Source organism: Phaenicophaeus curvirostris, chromosome Z (genome assembly GCF_032191515.1).
Source record: "Phaenicophaeus curvirostris isolate KB17595 chromosome Z, BPBGC_Pcur_1.0, whole genome shotgun sequence".
NCBI classification, from domain to species: domain Eukaryota; kingdom Metazoa; phylum Chordata; class Aves; order Cuculiformes; family Cuculidae; genus Phaenicophaeus; species Phaenicophaeus curvirostris.
In genome coordinates, this window is record NC_091431.1 from 30,382,007 (window position 1) to 30,402,687 (window position 20,681).

The 20,681-nt window shown below is 40.0% G+C and overlaps 1 protein-coding gene across 1 annotated transcript in view; it reads right to left on the reverse strand.

The window, feature by feature from the left end:
• Positions 1-19,292, reverse strand: part of ROR2 (receptor tyrosine kinase like orphan receptor 2) — a 148,265-nt gene extending 128,973 nt beyond the window's left edge. The window contains exon 1 of the mRNA XM_069879945.1: positions 19,192-19,292. Within this exon, the coding sequence (XP_069736046.1) occupies positions 19,192-19,258 (67 nt within the window). The 5' untranslated portion in view covers positions 19,259-19,292. The remainder of the gene's footprint in view (positions 1-19,191) is intronic.
• Between the last annotated feature and the right edge of the window lie 1,389 nt (positions 19,293-20,681).

Genomic DNA, 20,681 nt, shown 5'->3' on the forward strand with positions numbered 1-20,681 from the left:
CTCAGGGAAATTTCAGAGCAAGCTACACTTTCAGATGACATGCTTGAAAGTTTCAATTATTGAAAAAATACCATCCTTTAGGAAAAAAAAAAGAGTAGAAGAGAGACATAGACCAGATGGTGTGGGAGGCAAATCAAAACAGCACAAGAGTTATTAAATTGCATCCACTTGAAACTCTTAACTGCCCAAGAATCAGCAGGACAGGTTTCCAAGTGAGTCTGAACACTCAGACTAAAATCCTGTGCCTAAAACTAGCTGCAAGATCAATATCAAAAGAGTGACACTGTAAACATACCAGGAAAAAGAAGTAAAAAAGATAATTTATTTACTGTTTAATTTATGTGCTTGCTGCAGTTACAGCGGTGTATTGGAACCGAGACATCTTACCCACAGGAAAATCTGAATGCTGATTTTTATGCAGAATAGACTCTTCTACCAAAAAATATTATTCTTGCACATGACGTCAAATTATTTTTTTTCAATAAAAGCAGCAGATACTCTGTAATTGTGAAAATATAGTCACTTATATTTAAAAATTTTAAACATGCAAGTTAGAAAGCTCTGGCCAAAGTGCACAACATACCAGCGTAAATGTTTCCCAGATTTGCAAAATGCAACATGACTTACTATAGTATTTATTTACTGGAATGTAAAAAATAGTTTTTCTCCTTTGCTTTCACATTCTGAACTGCATGACCTTATACACAACAAAAGGGAAGAAAGAAAACCTCTTATGAAAGGTTGAGGACTCCTGAAACCATTATCAAATTTGTCAGCCTTTCAAAAAAACATATGGGCTAGAAGAACATTCACCTAAATTATATTAGGGAAATATAATAGCAGCTCAGATCCTGAAGGTCTAGGGCAATTAGGAAGAAGAGTTTGTCAAACAGAACAAGAGTTCTTGGGGCTGGACAACATTGTAACAACTGTTCCTGAAATGTAGTTGAAGTCTACAATGCAAGTAAAAGAACTGACAAAACGATACATTGCCTGTTAAAGGGCTTAGGTATTACCTAAGGTAATACCTTAGGTATTACAGGTATTACCAGTAAGTATAGACATACAACCTCATCTTCAAAGCGTTAAACAATGAGGAAGCTCAACTCTCCACTGACTCAAAGTATCATTCCTATTACGCATAGAGAGAAACTAAAGTGTTATGGCAACCTCAGGTTGTCAAGTCAGTCCACATGAAATCAAGCATTACAGGCAGAAGGTTGACTCATACTTCTTTAAATTCAAAATTATGACTCTAGAAAGGTCAGAAAAAAGGAAAGATTAAAGACGCTGTAAAGCAGAAGTGCCAAAAGAAATGAACAACGCTTTAATGAAATGTCTTCAACTTAAAAGTCAGCGTAGACACAGTGGAAGATCTCCAAGACTGAGAAGTTGTAATATCCAGGGTCCTAAAACCAAAAGACAGTGAGAAATAACATATATTTTTTGTATTTCAGGTATTTACTTCTAACAATCCAAGAAGCTGTGAGGTTAGGAGACTGTCTTTAAGCTTCTGCAAATCAGACGTTATTTCTACTGTCAATCATAACTATGGATAGGTACTTCCTAAAAACGGGTGTCTAGTAAAGGGTATCACTGAAACAAAGCTCAAAAAGATATTCTATGTATTTCTAGCCTTCTCTGAGTGGGCCTGAACCCAATGAGGAATTGAGGTCCCGTCAACCCTAAATATCCCAGCTTGCAAGTATTTCAACCTCATGTGTCTATTCAGTGTCTAGCCTAACTAAGGCTCTATTGTTTTAACTTTTTGTCATTCCATTCAGTATTAGATTTCATCATCAGTTCACCTCACAGCTGAACATCTGGCTCTTCAGGCTGACCACCCTGTAAATCCATCCCATCAAGAACCACCCCACACATGGCCATTGGCTGGATTTCGCAATTCAGTGCTCTAGTACTCTCAGAAACACTTCCCTCAGAAAAAAAAAAAACAGAGATAAACCTGAACATAAGCAAACTGCTGTAAATTAGAGCAGACTTAAGACAGAAATTTCCTGCAACACTTGCTCCAGTAAGAAAAAAAGCAAAACCAAGACCTAGCTTTAAATTGTCTCCACAAACCTCACACCGATGAGCATGAGAGCAAGAGATATAGGACTAAAGTAAGCCAGAAAAATAGCCATTTAGGCAAATGAAAACTATCAACTTTCAGAGTAACCTGCTCTTTGTTTTACGCCTGTGAAAATCTACACATCATTACCATATCTACCAGTACAGCAAGAATGAGAGGCATAAAGTCAAACCTTCAAATTATCTTTAATTTTAACCAATTTGCATTTACTTTAAAAAAGAATCTCTATCCTGTTGGCGATCTAAAATAACCCACCTTTCTGATTTATATTTAGGAAAAGAAAAGCAAATGATGAATGATTATAAACTGTAATCAAGTCATCCAAACAAGAGCATTCAGTCATCTCTTAACTAAACGTTAATAAAAAGACAAAAGCCAGTTACTCTGAGATCCAATAATAAGCATTTGCAAAGACATACAAAAATCCAAGATTAAATCAGTTCTTGATTCAAGGCCAGAGGAATGTTGTTATTTACAACATCTATATTGCTTCAAAGGGAGGCCAGTTGGCTTGAACACAGACTTTCAAATCAAAAACATCTTCAGGAACCAAAACCATCATCTGTCAGATATAAGAGACCCTAAATTTAATCTTTGTTTGAATGTTTATGAACATCCTCAGTGTGACTTCATTGACTATAATAGAATCATGCCAATTTCCAACAGCTGAATACAGGCATTATGCTTTTTGTAGTATTAACCTGTAGTCAGTATCAGCCGCTATACTCTGCAGTCATACAACAGGAGTAAAGGATGAGCAGAAAAAAAACAGTTGCAGACAAGATGCCCTGATGAAGACTGAGGCAAAAAAAGCTGTTGAGTATCTCAGCCTTCTCCATATCCCAGCTAGCTAGGAGACCAGGTCTACAGTCTCTTTCTGGAGAGGGCTCACATCTTTCCTGTCCTTGCTTTTACCACCGACCTACCTGTAGAAGCTTTTCTTGTTGCCCTTGACAATGTTGGCCAAATTTAATTGTATTCAGGGCTCTAGCTTTCCTAACCTAATCCCTTGCTGCTTGGAATATTTCTCCGTATAACTCCCAGGGTACCTGCCCTTGCTTCTGCCCTCTGCAGGGTTTCTTTTTGTGGACGTGTACTACAATTGTTTGTTACAATGTTCCATGATTCAATTATTCTCCAACTGTACACGTACATTCTCCTATTTTCTAATAAATCCATTTTAACAAGAGATCTTGGACTCAGTCATTCTAGAACAATTGTTAAGTTTTCTTCTAGTTATGACCTGCCTATTTTTCTCCCGTGCTTTCTGTTTTAACCTGCAAACCAACTTTTGTAGTTCTTTTTACAATTCTGGTCAGTATTGACTTGCTCAAGACATAGCTCTAGAAATGCTCTAAGTTTTTGCCATTTATGCTCTGCTGTCTGTTCCCTCTTTTTAACCAGTAATCATTAAGAATGAATCATAGGAGCAGGCCCAAGCTACTTAACTGCAGTACAGTATACATATGTGCCAAGATATTTAAATGCAGTAAGAAGAGCTTAAGTTACCTACTTCCTAGGATAAAAATGCAAGCAAGCTAGCTGCTTTACTTTCATTTGAATTCAAAACAATACGAATTTCTGATACAGGATTTTTATTTTAGCATTTTGATCTGTTATTTTTTCTTCTTAGAAATCCTGCATTAAATAGCATATTATGTATATGCACAGTCATGCCTGATGCCATGTGCTCTTGGACACAGCATACAGAAACTCTTGCTCACACAAAATCTTCTCTGCCCACAGCACACTTCACAGATTTTCCTTCTGCCTCAGGTTCCTCATTTGTGAGATAAACAAGACCATTTCATTTTCTCATTTATTTGAAAATTAATTAGCATTTATAAAGTCCTTTCACTTTGTAACAGGAGTTTCAAGACATGTTACTGACTCCACAAAACAAGATACCACTAACATCTACAGCTGCAGAAGTGAACTGCAGCTCCCTGCTCATTTCTAAGTGTTAAACACCAACCACTGCAAATGAAATGCCTTTCAGTTCCAGTTTTATAAGCTACACTATAATCATATCGGTCTGACTTCTCATTTTAAATAAACCTTCTATTGAGGTAAAAAAAAAATACTGTATTTTCACCAAGAATCTGGTTTTCTAACAAAGTTAGAAACCCATTACCTCCATCAAAGAGGTATAATAGCTAACAAAATGCCTCCAGAACAGCACTCATCCTCATGCAATTCAGAATGCCATTACAACGGAGACAGATGAATGTCTTTCCACACCTATTCCAGTCCTAGACCACATTGCTTTAGTAGCAGCTAGACCACTATGCAGACTGAGGCCTCTAATTTGCGATGCAATCTGTATGTGTACATGAACTTTACAAGCCACTTGCAAAACTGTTTTATTTGTGGCACTAATTATGATAGATGCATTTAGAAGAGAGTGTTAAACACATAAGATAACTTAAAGTTTAGAAGCAGAACAAAACGCAAAATGTGTTTATGAAACCACGTCTTTTAAAGTCTATCCCAGCAGATGGCTGCTGGGGCGCAAACGGGAGAACAGGCTACAGATTTTTAGAAAAATCTCTCTGTAGGGTTTTATTTCTGAATAACTCCTGGTTCTTGTAGCTCCTTCACTGTCCAATCCTGTGGAGACACAGGCAAGCTTCTCTTTAGATGGTTAGGGTTCACTTATACTGTTTGCCAGGTGAATAAAATCATACAGTGAACCAGAACCTATGTTAATGCAAAAAAAAAAAACATTAGAATCGGTAAAATAAACCTTCCTGGAAATTTCTTTTTAGACAGAGTGAAAATATAAAATAAGAATAGGCATCAAAGCAACTATTCTACGCTACACAAAGGTCTGCCTGCCTGGACAAAGACAGAAATAAAGACTCCTTAGAAATGGATGTTCAGGTAACTGAAATTCAAGTAAAATGAAGCCTCTGGAAACCCAGCAAAAATTACTTCTGTAAAGCTGAGCTGGCACTCGAGCTAACTGAACACGGCAAATGAATTAGTGGTGTAGCTCACTAATTAATTACCTACTTATCCTGTAAGTGCAAGTCTATTATTTGTCACAAAATTCAATACATCATAAACGTTAAACTCTGTTAAAACGTTAAGCCTGTTAAACTCTGCTGACACACAAATAGGGAGAAAAAGGGGTTATATACAATTTTTTTAGTATATGTGAGAGACTCCTATTGCTTCATAGATGCAACTGAAAATCCAAACAATGTTTTCAAAACTTGTGATGATGAAGCAGTGTTTCATACAGAATTCCTTTTAAAAAAACATGTGTTTGCACTGCATGTCTGAGGAACTCCTAGAACATGAAGGCTTCTGCTGCTTGAGTCTTAACTACTGCAGCTATAGTCATGTTAAACACCAATAAAAAGTATGCAAAAATTAGGGAAACATCTGCTAATAACACTGTTGTATATGACAGACAACACATTCTCAAGAGAATACCACAAATGCATCTTCAAACACTTACAAGGATTTAGCACAGTATTTGACAAGTCAGTCAAGTGAGTTGAGTACTGAAAAAATGAGCTCAGGAATAGGTTCTCAGACTTAAGTTATATTTTGCAGTTTCCACATCAAATAAACGTATGATTTAACTTGGTTTCTAAACCTAAATTTTTCTTCACTTAGATAGCTACTTGCAATATTAAGCTATCTGAAATTCTTTTCCTATATTAAAGGTCAAATTACATAAGCCATGAGAAGTTCCAGATACCCTACTTTTTCAATGGGTTACTGAAACATTAAAATTGCGGCATTTAACTTCGACATATAATTTCAAGCTAAACTATCTTATTTGCTAGTTGAATAGAATTTTCCCCCCACTCTACAGAGTGAATTCACCGCAGAGCAAAGAATTCTTACCACTTCATAAATATCTTGTTAACAGCTAAACTATGACCTAGGCAAGACACTTCATCACAAAACAGAACATTAAATCAACTAAACTCCTTTTTGTTAGAGCAGCAAAACAAACTGTCGCCTTTTCAGAAGGGAGGTGAACCCTGATGGTGGAAAGAATGATGACTAATAGTATAAATGAATGTATTGGGGTTTTTTTCTCTTGGGACTAAGGAAGGATCTTTTCCAAATTACAGCTTTAAATAAAGACATTTGGAAGTCTCAAGTCTTCGTTCCTTTTGAACATTCACCCAAATCCCTAAACTACCATATATTTTAGAAAAACTTGGCAGCTTCTGCACACAAGAGCCCAGGACTCGCCTAACTGACTCTGATAACCAGAAAGAATGGTTTAATCAATTTGAGGGGGGGGAGGGGGAGGAACAGGCACCCTAGGAAAACCAATATAGAGAAAAAAACACCAACGGGGCTACATACATCAAACATGCACAAGGATCATGATTTTCAGTATTTCATAACTATTGCTTTGACTTGAAGAAAAAAGCATGTATATTTTCCTAAACAAGCTGATTCAGATATTGTTTCTAAGCTGTTTCTAAGCTATCATGGCTCTCAAAGTGACAGGACTTGCAAGTGGTGAAATTGGCAATGAATTCTTGATCTGCTTTTTAATGTTATAAATTGGGCAAGCTATTTTAAATATCCAAGCACCACCACAGACACAGCTTCCCCTTCATTTTTCCCTTAAGTAAATCTTGTTGTATAACCCATGGTGAAAGACATCGCCATTGACTACATTGCATGTCCTGAAGATGAAAAAAACTAACACGGTTTTTCCCAAGGACAGTGGGGTGAAATGTTCATTACAGGTACCACCCGCCACACTGACAGGGCAGCAGTAGAAGTTTCTAATTTTCTGCCAGTTTGCTCTTGTGAGCACATTAGCCTCCCTTATACTTGTTATCACACATTGTCACAACTCTAACCCCATTTCCACACCCCACTTTATTTTCCTCATCAACTGGATCACAGTCCAACTCCTCTGCTCAGACAAGCCCATTTGCTCCAGCTCACTCCCACCTCACTGGAGGTGTGCTCCCCATATCATCCTTTCCTGGCTTTACTCTTCAACCCCATGCAAAGAAAGCACAGATCCCAATACCAACAGTCTTTTGTGCAACATCAGTTATGAAGGAGAATGCTAATGGTTCAGTTAGTCACAGAAGTCTGAGAGTCTGGAGGCATTTTTTCTACCTGCTGCTTAGGCTTTTTTTTTTTTACCAGACAGCTAGAAACATCTGCTGTAGATCACTGTGAAGCACTTCCTACCATTGGCAAGCAACCACATTGTATTTGTGAATTCCTAAGACTTAAAGTGCTAGGTAATTGAAAAAGAATTAGTCAGGGGTGGAGGGACACAGAAAGAAAGCAAGTAAAGAAAAAAAAGTATCAGAATAAAATAAGCTGCAGGGGAAAAAAAAAAATCATAGAACAGAAAAATAAAATTAAGGAAGAGGATGGAATAATGGCAGTCACAGGAAGCAATGTCAACCCTTTGGAGAGCAAAGACAATTACAAGGGCACATATTTATTCTTACATTATTTCTATAATGCTAAAGGCATAACTTATTCCAGATAAGTGTTAATACTTAAAATCGAAGCTATATCATATGGTCCCAAATGTAAAGTAGTTAGTTAATTGCTTTGGTCTTGCAACATGCAACTACTCAAAAAATATGGGAATTTTAAGTGCAAAAGAAGTAGGAAAATATTAACCAGTATGAGATCAAAGGATATAATTTTTATTAATTAAATTGACATAGACATGATATTAAGAGATAAACTCACTTCCAGAAGTTTTCTATGAACTTTGTCTGAGAAAAAAAAAAAAACCACAAAAAAAAAATCAATCTGAATCTTTGAAAGTAACTGGGTCTGAAAACTGCCTTTCAAAATGATGAGTCTCACTGGTACACTATGACAACATACCTTACCAGAGGTATGGTAAGCTAAGTTACAAAAAGATGAGTTATCTACGAAGTAACCAAAGAAGCAGAGAGTTTCTGCTGACGGAAGTTTGGCTCCCAAGGACTGTAGTGTGACATTTCCTATCCTGCACTCAATGACAGCATGAAACTGAGGTGCCAGCATGAAATGAAGGTGATACTTAGTTTTAGGGGAATTGTCTCACATGACATTCTCATAGATAAATAAGAAGAAAAATTACCTAGAGGCATATGCCAACTCATTGGAAAAATCACAGTGTTAACTCTCAGTGGTTAACTGATACTATGGAGTTTCACAAATTTCAGTGCTATGGATACCTCCCTTACCAAACTCCATAGGCAACACCAAGGTGTTAGGTGTTGTGAATAGTCTGATCTTGGCAGATGAAAAAAATATCAGAAAAAAAATCTATGGAGCAGGTAGGAATAAAGATGCACAACTGCGCGAAGACAGGCAGAAGGTTTTGTGCTTAAACCATTGAACTGGTATCAAACAGGGACTTGGCAACAATTCTGCATGAAAGAGATGGAACAGATCAGAACTTGAGCAATGCCATCCTGCCAAAAAACAAGTCAGATATTGCTCTGGGAAATAAAAACCAACACCATCTGGTAAATATAGGAAATAACCCTCTTCCTTTAGCTGCTGCTGGTGCAGCCTGAGCTGGAATACACTGGTTTTGTTAGCACACTTCTAGAAAGTCATTTTGGAAAAAGTCCAGTGAGGAGAAACGAGCATAATCATGAGATTCGGAAAACACAATGTAAAAGGAAAAGCTGTGAAAACAGGCTGGAGTGGTGGGGTGTTCAAGGAGAGATGACTACAAGCAAACAAGATAATTTTTTGGAAGAGTTTGTTTCAAAGTTTATAGGAACTGTTTCAGAAGTCACACACACAAAAAAAGTACAATTACAAGCCAGCTACAGGTGATTCTGCCTTGAAGAACACAGTATCTGACCTCTCAAGGTTCTTTCTGATGCCTTTTTCCCTAACCATACTGTAGTTACACAAGGTCATGAGTGTCCTAGAAAATATAAGAAACGTAAAGACACAAAGACACTTGAGAATTCCTATAGGGCCTGAGATCCCACTAACGAGGTTTGATTTTTCTCTGTTTATTTCTAGAAACAATAAATCACACACTAACAGCCAGCAGAAACAAAGACAACATTTCAAGTATTTCACTGATCACTAAAGACTTGTTTGCAGGACAAAATTACTACATCTAGTTTACTCTTGTTTCACACGAAACTAGAACTTTCTAATAACTACCTCTGCAGTATGGTAAGTGTTCAGTAAATGTAAGGTTACATTTTCCACTTTATGTAATTTTGAAAATGAGCTGTAAATCAACACCTTTGCTTTTTGCAGTCCTATGTAAACACACCCTCCCCAAGTTCTACTATCAAAACTGTTCCTGGCTTTAAGTGTGGTCTTTGGATTACAAACCAGGACAGCTTCTGAAATCAGCCTTTCCCAATTCTATATGGTCTTATCTTTGAACGGCATGATCCTCTTACAAGAAATTACTATACTTACGATGTTCTTAAATAACACATTGACAAAAATATGCATACTTTTCTCAAGTGCAATATTATTCAAAAGCTCTCCAGGGATAAAATTTGAGAGATGGATATTTTTCTTGTTACTTTGAAAACAACAGCATCATGAACTTCATAACAGATTCTCCTCTTCCTGTCAGGGAACAGATTTCTGAATCCTATTTCTACACTGACACAGAGAGAAGAAGATATATGTGGGATCAGCTTTAGGAAAACAATTTGAGTTACTGTCTACAGTTTCAGCTAGTAATACCCAAATTCACTGAATTTGCAAATCAAGCATAAAAACACTCACCCTCTCAAGATATCTATTAATGGCTGCTTCTGGTGTGGCTGGAAATACTTCTTAAAAAAATCAATTTGCTGCATTAAATTGCTTCCAGACAGATCTAGGAAGCACTGTTATTTTTAAAATTAAAACAACAGCAGATATATGTTCCTCATGTAGGTTTGATTCAGATCCTGTTCAAGCTTGTAATTTTATCTACATTCACTTTCCCCTTTGTAAGGGGTTCTGGTCTGTCATGAAAGGAGTCATCACAAACCACCACTTCAACCACAATTTTCAAAATATATTTTAATGTTTAAGTTTACCCTTCAGCTATTGAGTTCCTAGGGTACCACAAACAATTTCTATTTCCCATTCCCCTGTAAAGGAATTTCTTACATGAACATAATTCCCTGGTTTTTCTGTCACAGACTCCTCTTTTTTCTTTTCAATTTCATGAAAAAAACATATTTCATGTCTTTTCTAAGGAAGTATAATTTCTATTTCTATATAGAAAGTCATAAAATTTAAAAAGCAATTACAGCTAGATGCTAAAATATTCTTGTTACTTTAAACTTAGCATATTCAAATAACATACAAAGTTTTGCTACATCTTCAAAATCTTTGTAGAACTCTCCTTTTGTCCATTTCATTGTCTGTTGTGCCAAAAAATCTCCCTTGTTTTATTAACGCAATTAATTTCAAAAGATTATCCATTCTTGCCTATTACACTGCAATACAAAACTCAACTGGAATCCTAAAACTCAGCTTAAGCAACAAGTGCTAGAGTTTCAACTGCTCAGACAAAAAGAGAAACAACAAAGATTATTTATGGTGAGACAACTACCTGACAACTGATCAAACACTTGTTTGCAGACTACACTTTCAAGGCAGGTGAATTTTTTCTTATTTAAAGTTCACAGATTTGGCTCAGCTTTGCAGAACCCAAATCTTAGACAGACATCATTTATAATAACATTGTGAAAGCATTTAAAAATTTCTACCACACACAATTATGTTAATGTTTCTGCATATCACATTTTCTATCTCTAAGAGTATAGTCCCATGGCAATTTAAGCTACTCTGTGCTAGGGCTGCCACGTTGCTTTCCCTCCCAGCCCTACAGCCACCCAGTCTGGCCTCTTCCCTGAGCCAGTGTTGTTGCTACTGGGGACAGGAGATAAACCAATTCAGGCAGCCTGGTGAGCACTGCGTTGGATTTCGCAGTGTTAGCTTTTGTCCAGTCAGCTCTCTGATACACAGTTTGGGTAGTTTCACCTTACTAGACATTTACCCCTCAGGGCAGGCACACCTCAAGGCCAACTTTTCATAAAGAAAAATGCATTTCTAATATACCAGCAAAATGTGAAAACCGACACACATTTAGAGTCAGAATAGAATTTTTACTGCCTGAAATAAACAAATATACGATACTGTATTTGAATTATCTATCCAAAATCTATTGGCATAGCGTTCATTTGTCTTTTTAAGAAAATATAAAGCTTACTAAGTACAGAAACACCACTGCCACATTATTATGTCTACAGTTGTTGTGTTTTTTCTGCAACACAATTTTCTAAACTAGAAACAACTACAGTAGAACTATGTTAACTTAGCTCCCAGAATATGCACTCTTTCATTTTATGCACTAAGAAATCTCAGCATCCCCTTTACATTGTATAATTTCTCAATAAAACTTTATTATGATCAATCACGCGGTTTTCAAGCAGTTTTGTCCACTATTAGTCCATAAAAGAGATTCACATTACCTGTTTTAAAGTAACTCACCTGATATGATCCTGGGCTGTCAAGTAATTCAACTCTTTTTTTTTTCCCCACTCATTTTCTGATCTTTCTCTATTCAGCAGAATTTTTATACACCCCGAGTACCTTCTCATACAGATAAATCTGATGACTGTTTCTAGAACTGTCATTGGCTTTTTCTTTTCAGAGATGTTTCATCCTTCTAGTATCAGACTTTTGTTTGTTCTACATCCAAAAGAACAAACCAGCCATCTAAGGGGGCACTGCTGTGACTCAAACATCCTGTCCCTCAGTGTGCAGCCCTTTTTGCCACCACTGTTGATCCCACACACAACTAGTTTTATCACAGTGCTCTCACATGGACGTACTGTACCAGCAACAGTTTATTTCTTTATATATCTGTACTTCACTTGAAATCCAGGCACTGACCAAGGTTAGTCAATGATGCATTCAACTGTATTAAATAGCTTGCAATATGAGACAAATTTAAGACGGTATATACAGAGAAACAGACAGCAGTGACCAGCATGATTAAGCACACAATTAGCTGAACCTTCGCATGAGACATCACAACAAGGACGGATAACGATTCATTTTGCAGGTAGTTATGGAAAGCTTCTATAAAGCATGAAGGAAGAAAATAGGAAAGTGTAACATATTGTGAGCACCATGGAGATCAACACTGCTGTTGGAAGATACCACCACTGCTCCTATTTCCTATTTCCTATTTCCATCGTCTTCCCACCTGCTCAGCGAAATTCTCTTACTAAGGCCTACCAGCTCTGAGTGAGCTAGTGAAAAAGGTAACCTCCCTACTGAACCCCAGCTTAGTAACAGCACTGTCGAAGTTATAGACTCCTCTGGCCTATTGGCAGAGGTGCACATGTGAGAGACCTCTGATCCACTGATCTCAAAATCAACTCCATTAGTTTAGTACGAGTGAATTGCAGGATTTTGCTGATGTTCCCCAAAACAGGTTGCTGAAAGTTCACCTACTGCTCTGACAGGGAAGTTGGAAAGCGTTTACATCCCACAGGAATGAAATGATGAGGAGCTGAGGAGGAATGAGGTAACTTCTTTTATCTTTTACTTATGGATGATGTCTGGCCAAGTGCCTGAAAAAACTACAACAGTTAGAGCTTGTTAAGGACCTTAAAAGTGAAAGATTAATGTCTCACAAATAGAGATGTATACAAGGAGTAATTTTAAGATCTTACAATGAAACACAGCTCAGATACCTGAGTTGTGCTCTGAGTTAACTTGCTCCTAAGACTCTTCTGTGCTGGTTATCTCTAACTCTGAAATTTGCCCTTAAAAAAACCCACCAACTTTCATGTCTCCTTTATATTCAAGCTATAGGTATGAAATCTATCTATTCAGTTGTTAGACAGGGAGGAAAATTCCTCCACTTGTGCAGGAGCTTGCCAGTCTCATTAGTTTGCATTGAATGGAGTTCTATGATTCCTCTTTTAGACTTACATATGATGAATTTACTTTTTTTTTCTACAGTTCATGTGATATAGAAGAATAGAGTGTTTCTGACTAGTATAAATCAAATTTATTATTTACAATCATAGTCTTCATACATGTTTTTCTAAAGAATAGGGATAAAATTCTTCCTGTCTTTTGCTGTATTTTATCTGCCTACTATCTACTTCATAATTGAATATGTGACTGCATTATTACGTTGATAAGGAATTAGTCCTCTGATAGGTTGATTTACGATTCAATTAGACAGTTGTGTATGTTGTTTTGAAAGGTAAGACTTCACAGTTTTAGGAGAATTCTAACAGAATTTGTTCTCTCTATATACGAGTCAAGCCATTCTAGTTATGTACACAACACCATGGAAAAAAATAATGTTAAGGTATTAAACTACCAAAAGCATGGAAAATCACATATAGAAGCCACTTCATCTTGAAATAATGCTTACCAGATGAACCGCCTAGAGCAGTGTTGATGAGAACAAGCAGCAACAACCCAGAGTTACAGAATTAAATGTTTATGCTGCACATATAAAAGGAAGTGTCCAAACTAAGCAATTAGAAGACAAAAACCTAAGTTCAGTAGAGGTTTCATAGATATGACACTATACATTCAGCAATTTTTCTTTCAAAAAAGAATATGAAACACATGTCTGTTGTTTCTCTTTACAAGCTCATATCACCTAAATATAAGTATCAAGTCTAAAAGGTACTTAGACGCACATCTCCCATGTGACATCAATGGAGAGCGCAGTGCCTATGGAGACCCAACTTAACCTCCTTATCAGAGTATTCACACTTTAAAACTAGACACTGGTCAAACAGGGGTCCCGAATAGTCCCCCACTGATTTCATTTTGCTGTTCCTGCAAGCAGTACCCTCACAAAACATATTCCTGTCACTCCAGCAAAATCAGTGTAGAAGAAAAAGAAAAGGTCTCATCTCTTTTCATCATGCTAATTCTTGGTTCATCTTTGCCCACCTACTCTTTCATTTCTGCAGAATTCTTTTTCCTTATGTTTACTTTCCAATAGTGTTAGCTTGCTGATTTAATTAAATAAAAAGGAGCTTCAAGTGTCTATGAAACTGCACTTTCACAACTACACAAATTTTACAGGATGTCAGCCACCTCTGCTCTGGACTCAGAGGAAACAAATACATAAGCTCAGATTCACTCGTGAAATACCTACTACTGAAGCAGTAATACCATTATGTCATTTCTCTTCCATCAGCTGTTTTACGCCACACTTCTTCACCATCACAAACAAGCACACATTGGGAAGGTTTATATAGCAAAACCAGAAGTATTAATGTAAATGAAGACTAATTCAATCAGCAGGCAGCTGCACAGACCCCTTGTTTCAAGAAGCAGTGCATGCTATCAATAAAACACATGTTCACAAGCTCATGCAGATACACAGAAGTTAATTTAAAATGAATTCAGAATCATGTAACTGCCTACAGGATACCTACAACCCTCTTCAACAGGCTTTGCAAACTGCTCAAGACCAGTGCTAGGACTCTGTGAGCTAGTTAAGCCTGAGGTTGGTGGAATACATCTGCTTATCCTCATCTCAATAACAGTGTATCTTAAGTCAAACGCATTTCTACTGTGAGTTCTTGTTTTCACTGAAATTACAATGCAATTTGTTTGTATTTTTTAATGTAAGCTTTTACCCACTGCCAATTAAAAGACAAAAGTCCTGCTCTACAGCTAAGAGATCACCCTGGATTTTTGAAAAGCCTCTTACACTGCCACCAGAAAAGTCAGATACAGTCTTTTTTAATTTCAAAAGAAAGATCACCGGCCAGCATCACTTGAAAAACAAAGTGGAAATCCATTTCCAAACTTGCTGAAGAATACGAAGAGAAAAAGGTTGGCTCGAGTCAAGCCTGCGGAGAGCATCAGAAAAACTTTCTATCAGGATATTTGCAAATGAATATCAGTGCATGGTAAAGGCCCGGGGGGGGGGGGGGTGGGTAGTGAATACAAAAAGCTGGTGAACTACTCACACGTTTAGACTAAATCAAGAGGAAAGACAATCTTTAAGTTAAATTGTTGTTTGTCCCAATGGTTACTAGCAATGCTGCAGCAGTCTCCAGTATGAGCAGCAATTAAAAACAGGACTAACAAACAATGAATCTTCTTTCAGTTCAGCAAAATCCTGTCGTTCCTTTTCTTTGAAGCGTTAACTACTTTGTAGACACTAGATTAGAAGACTTGAGGACTTGCATACTTTCCAGACCTGCTGAGCCTAATGACAACTTCCTTTACAAAGCAACAGCCTCACAATGAATAAACAAACTTAAATAGCAAGCCATCCTTTGCACAGAGAAGAGGGACAGATGCTATAAATTAGATGGGATACTGCAAGTAGCATTTCTTCCCTCTGAGCACCCACACAATGCAACACAGAATGTCTATAGAAAGATTTATGTGTAAAAGCCAAAGGAAGTCTGTTTAATATTTTTTCTTTGCCTGTGATGTTCAAAATAATACAAAGAAGCTCTTTAAAATAAATTCTCTCAATTAAACTTATGATTAAAATCTTCAGATGCTGACTGCTTCTAGCTGACAATTTTATTAAACATAAAATGTTAATTTAAGACTGAAGATAAGCCACGAAGAGGACTCCACAAGCCTTCTATACAGAAGAATCTCACAGTTGTCAAACAAAACACGGTATTTATTACCATTCCTTCCTGTTATATTTCATTTGTATTAGTTAGTGAGCTAAGACTGTCTATTTCCTAATTAGCAGTCAAATGTACTCCCATGCCAATGACAATTCTGAAAGCTATTCACACCTTACACAGAGATCAGTGAGTTTGGAAAAAAGATCAGCTTTTCTGCAAACTGGAAGCTCACTAAATACGATTAATTTGCTTCGTCTGTCAACTAGTCCTTTTCTTCCTGCATCTTGCATTTCTAAGCTGTTTACAGCATAAAAGAGATTAAGGAGAAAACTGTAATTCCATTACAAATGCTTAACCTAATCAAGACACTCAAGAGGAAAAAAAAACATTCAGTAGCAACCCTTGACCCAAGGATAAACTTCACTACTAAACAACAATTTAATTAACACTAGAATAGGTTCGATTGAGGTTTGACCTGAAAATAGTTAATGTAGTCGATGCCATTTATTAAAAGCTATGCGAAGACTTTGTGTATTCAAAGCTGTATCAACTTTTACTAGGTGACCTATGTACAATTTCCAGAGCTGAATCTCTTTTATTAAAGTCAGGAGGGAGCTGTAGCTAAATCTCATGCAACATTAAGGATTCAAACATTTCAGTGTTTTGTAGCTAGAAAGTTAAAGGCATTGAGAAGTTACACGTAATTCAATCCTCCAGTAACGTTGTATTTCAAGAAATTGGGGGAGGGGTTCTTTACAAAATTAGGTAGAAGTTTACAAACTTCAGGGCTTGCAAAATCGTAGCACAGATTTACCATTCTGTTTCCATTCCCACACATTCTGTTGACAGAAATATCTTAAACACAATGTTCTGCATACTTCACGAGTCACGTGAGTATTAACTTCAAGTTGATTAAATGTTCTTTCCTATTTAACGGTAAGGAGGCAAAAGCCTTTAAACCGAGTACATTATGCATCAGTATTTCCAATAAACGACCATCCCAGTTCCTATCGCCGCTCACTCGGTGTAAAGTGAACACTGAGAAGGCTCAAGCAACATTTTCTAAAAGAAACGTTTAAATTAATGTAGATTAACAAAGACTTTTTTTTGTCCCATTAAGCAGACCTAATTAATCATAAGAATCCCGCTATCAAGAGGGTCTACGAGTATTTACTGCTGTGATTAGGCGCTCTCAAACACTGCGCTGCACACTCAGTGAAACAACTGGAGTCTCAAACTTCATGCCTATAGCGAATCCACACTTCCCACGGGTGGCTGAGACAATTATCACAAGCAAACAATTATCACAAGGGGTAGCATTTAAATAAAATAAAACAACATAAACCCCCCAACTGCTCTTTTAATGGTAGTTCGTGATTTTTACGGCCTCCACGAAGCCTGAAACGCTCTCCCCGGGTCTGCAGTGCCTGCCGATGACACGCAGGCAGCAAGCAGCAAAAGGAGCGGGGGATGCGCCGCCGCGCCCGCACCCCGAGCGCCCTCCGCCCCGGGAATCACAGAATCACAGAATTGCTAGGTTGGAAAGGACCCACTGGATCATCAAGTTCCACCATTCCTATAGGAGGGCAGGATGCTCAGGGTTCGGGGTTCCAAGGCCGCGGGGGTGGGCAAGGGCAAGTCGGAAAGAAGGTCCAGGGCTACCCTACACGCCTTCCTGCCCGGAAAAAAAAAAAAAAAAAGAGATCCAGCTGCTCGGGGAAAAGGGAAGAAAGCGGGGACCGTGACAGAAACTCGGGCATCTCCCTCCTCCCCGCGGCCCCGGGGGAGGCGCCGCTCCCGGCCCGGGACCCGCCGGGGGGGGCGGCCGCGCAATTTGTCGGCGGGACCCCCTTCAAAGAGAGCAATAAAAGCACCAGGAAAAATAAACGCGACGGGAACTGACCCCGAGCCCGAGAGCCGTCACACGCTCTTCCCCACCCCGGAAAACCCCCAGACCTCTCTCTTTCTGCTGACCCTCCATGCTAATGCAACAAATGGCAAGACCCGGGACCCTGGAGCTGAATAACAGGAAATATAGGCATCTGTCACCTCCCAGGGAGAGGTAAATGGATTAGCGAGAGCAACAAAGGGAAGAAAAGCCCTTTCAAACGTGCAATTGATTAACAAGTCCCCTCTAATCTGCAGCATCGCTGTTTTTCCTTAAAGACATCATCGGCCTCCCCCGGCACTTCGGTGCAATTAAGTTAAAGGCGGGAGGGCGGTGGGAAGGTGGTGCCCGCCGCGGAGGGGACAGCGCGGGAAGGGTTACAAACACGGCAAGGAAACGGTGTCGCCTGTCACCTCCTCCCTCAGTCCGCGGGCAGAGCGCCCCGGGAAGGAGTTTGCGAGCAACCTTTATCTGCTGCAAAAAGGGGGGAGAAGGCGATTTTCCAGAGAATGTCTTCCCGAGCGATCAAAGAGCTGAATCCGGCAGCTCCTATCTCCCCCGTGCATTTCGTATCCCAGGGAAAACCGAAAAAGTTAAACCTCCCCTTTTCTGCTGTGAAAGCACCACACGTGCCAGGCGGGGTGGGGGGAGCGTGGGGGCTGCAGATCTGCGGCTTCTCTTACGGGAACGGGTAACTCTCAGACCATCGCGGTTCTCCAGCCCCACTCGGTCCCCAGGGTCCCAGTGAATCACGGCGCTCTCCTCGGAGATGCCGGGAACCGCTGAGCATCCCCACGGGCGCTGCCGCGGTGCGAGATTAACAAGGGCAGCTTGCGCAGCCCCAGAAAGTATCGCGGAGCTCGGTGAACACTCTGGTCTCGGGAGTGTTTCCCGAGAGCGGAGGCTGACGCTTCTCAGCTCCCCAGGGTCGGTCAGGTACACAGAGGAAATCAGACTCTCTAAAGCTCAAGGACACACAGAAAGAGACCCCCAGCTGCAAGGGGGCGGCTGCCCCTTCTCCCCCTCGTGTTTCATCTCCCCTTTCCCTTCCTCCTGGTTCCCGCTGAGGTAGGTTCTCAACGGTCCAAATAATTTATTATAACCACTCCGAGGGGAGGGCTGGAGGGCGGGCAGAGCGAAGGAGGAGGCTCCACTTATTTCTTTCCACCCACGGCAACAACAAAACTCCGGACTTTTCCTTTGTTTTCTCCTTCTCTCCCCCTCCCCCCAGTCGCCACCAGCTCGCCTCCGTCCGTGCGCTGAATCGGCGGAGACACGAAACGCCAGGGTGCTCTTGGGTCAAAAGTTTTAGGGAGCCCTTCCCAGCGCAGCCACCGCTACCCTCCCACCAGGCCCCTCGTAAAAAAAAAAAAAAAAAAAAAAAAAAAAAAAAAAGGAAAGAAAAGTAACATCAGGTTTCCATTTTGCCAAGAAGAAAAATTAAAAAAAAGCGGCCCCCAAAAAAGAAAAACAAAAGAGAAAGAAAGCAGAGAAGAAAGAAAGAAAAAGCAGCCAGCATCAGCCACCAAGTGGGGATGCTGGCTGCTCCCAGATGGATAGGCGCACCTCTCCTAGAGGCTTCCCCGTCCCCTCCCGGGATGCTGCCGCCCCGGCGGAGCCCCGCTCCTTACCTGCGGCGCGGAGGAGCGATGCGGCGGCCAGCAGGGCCAGGAGGGGTCCCGCCGCCCCCCGGACCATGCTGCTGCCCGGCCGGCACGGACCCGCGGGGGTGCGCTGCTGCGGGAGCTCGGCGCGGCGCTCCGCTAACGGGCTGTCCCGCACTGGGGGCGGAGGAAGCCGCTCCCCTCCTCCTCCTCCTCCTACCCCTCCTCTTTCCCCAGCATCCCAACGTCACCCGGGACAAATCCGACGCGGGGGAGCGGCGCCGAGGGGCGGACAGGAGCGGGACGGTCCCTGCGCTCCGGCACCCTCTGCCGGGAGCAGCCCCGCCGCCCTCCCCTCCGCACGGGAGGCGGCGGGACTTCAGCCCCCTCTGAAGGGCGAGTCCTCCCCGCGGGAGCCTTGAAAACACCTCGGAGAGATCGCAAATAAACCAGAAACAAGCGGGCGGGGGACTCCTTCCTCCCCGCTGCACAGTCGACGCCTTCTCGCGACCACGCAGCGTTTGGGGACATTGGGACTGAAGTTCGCTCCGGCCCCAAAAAGTCCCGGGGCGTCAGGCTCGCCGCACACGCTTCGAAAGGCAAGGACCGCAGCCTCCGGGGGCTTCTACGCGCTCTGACGGTCCCCGCTCTTGTTGGGGTGCGAAAGTAAATTTCACTTTATGTCTTTAACGGGCAGAAAAATCATTCTGCTCCCAGTATAGCTTCGAAACATTTAGAAGTTTTTCATTACCATAAATAAGGGCATTCTGAGTACAATTTAAATGCGCTTTTCAAAATCCTTTTTTTTAATTTGTATTTTTTGCAGTTCAAAGGAATCTGCTTTATCTGAGATAAAGCAGAACTGTGAGCAAGCATCTGCTGACTATGTCATAAAACTCCAAGAACAGTAACAACTGAATATTTGTCATATTTTAGAAGTCATTATTTAATAACACATTTAATCAGATATCTTCTCTGTAAATACAACATTCCTATTGTTTTAGACTTCACTTCTGAAGATTTTATGCTCAGTAGTACTGAATACTTGCAAATCCTTTTAAGTTCTTACCCAAATCAAGTTCTAAATTCACAGTTGTTCCAGGGAAATTAATTTTCCATTAAATTTACTTCTTACTGCAAATAAAGACAAATACTACAACGTATTCTTTCTTTCTGCTTTTGTACTCCATTATTTTTTCTCTCTGGTCTCCTTTCCATCTTGAAACTTCTGGCACCTAAGGATGACAAAAGAAGGTCCTGTTCCCTCTTTGGCAGGAATGTGGGGCTGTCTGAAATCAGTCTCTTGCGATAACAATAATACATTTTATAGTCCCTTTCATAAACATATGAAACCTAATGTAAAAGTAGTGAGAATCTGTTTTATAAGCTTCACTCTTTAGATTAAAGGCTACTACAGATGCTTGGAAACCTACTTGTAATAGCCAGCCTGTATTTTTGTGACCAGTATATACTCCTTGTCTTTTGTGCCAGTACTATCCTTTCACATAAAGCTTTAC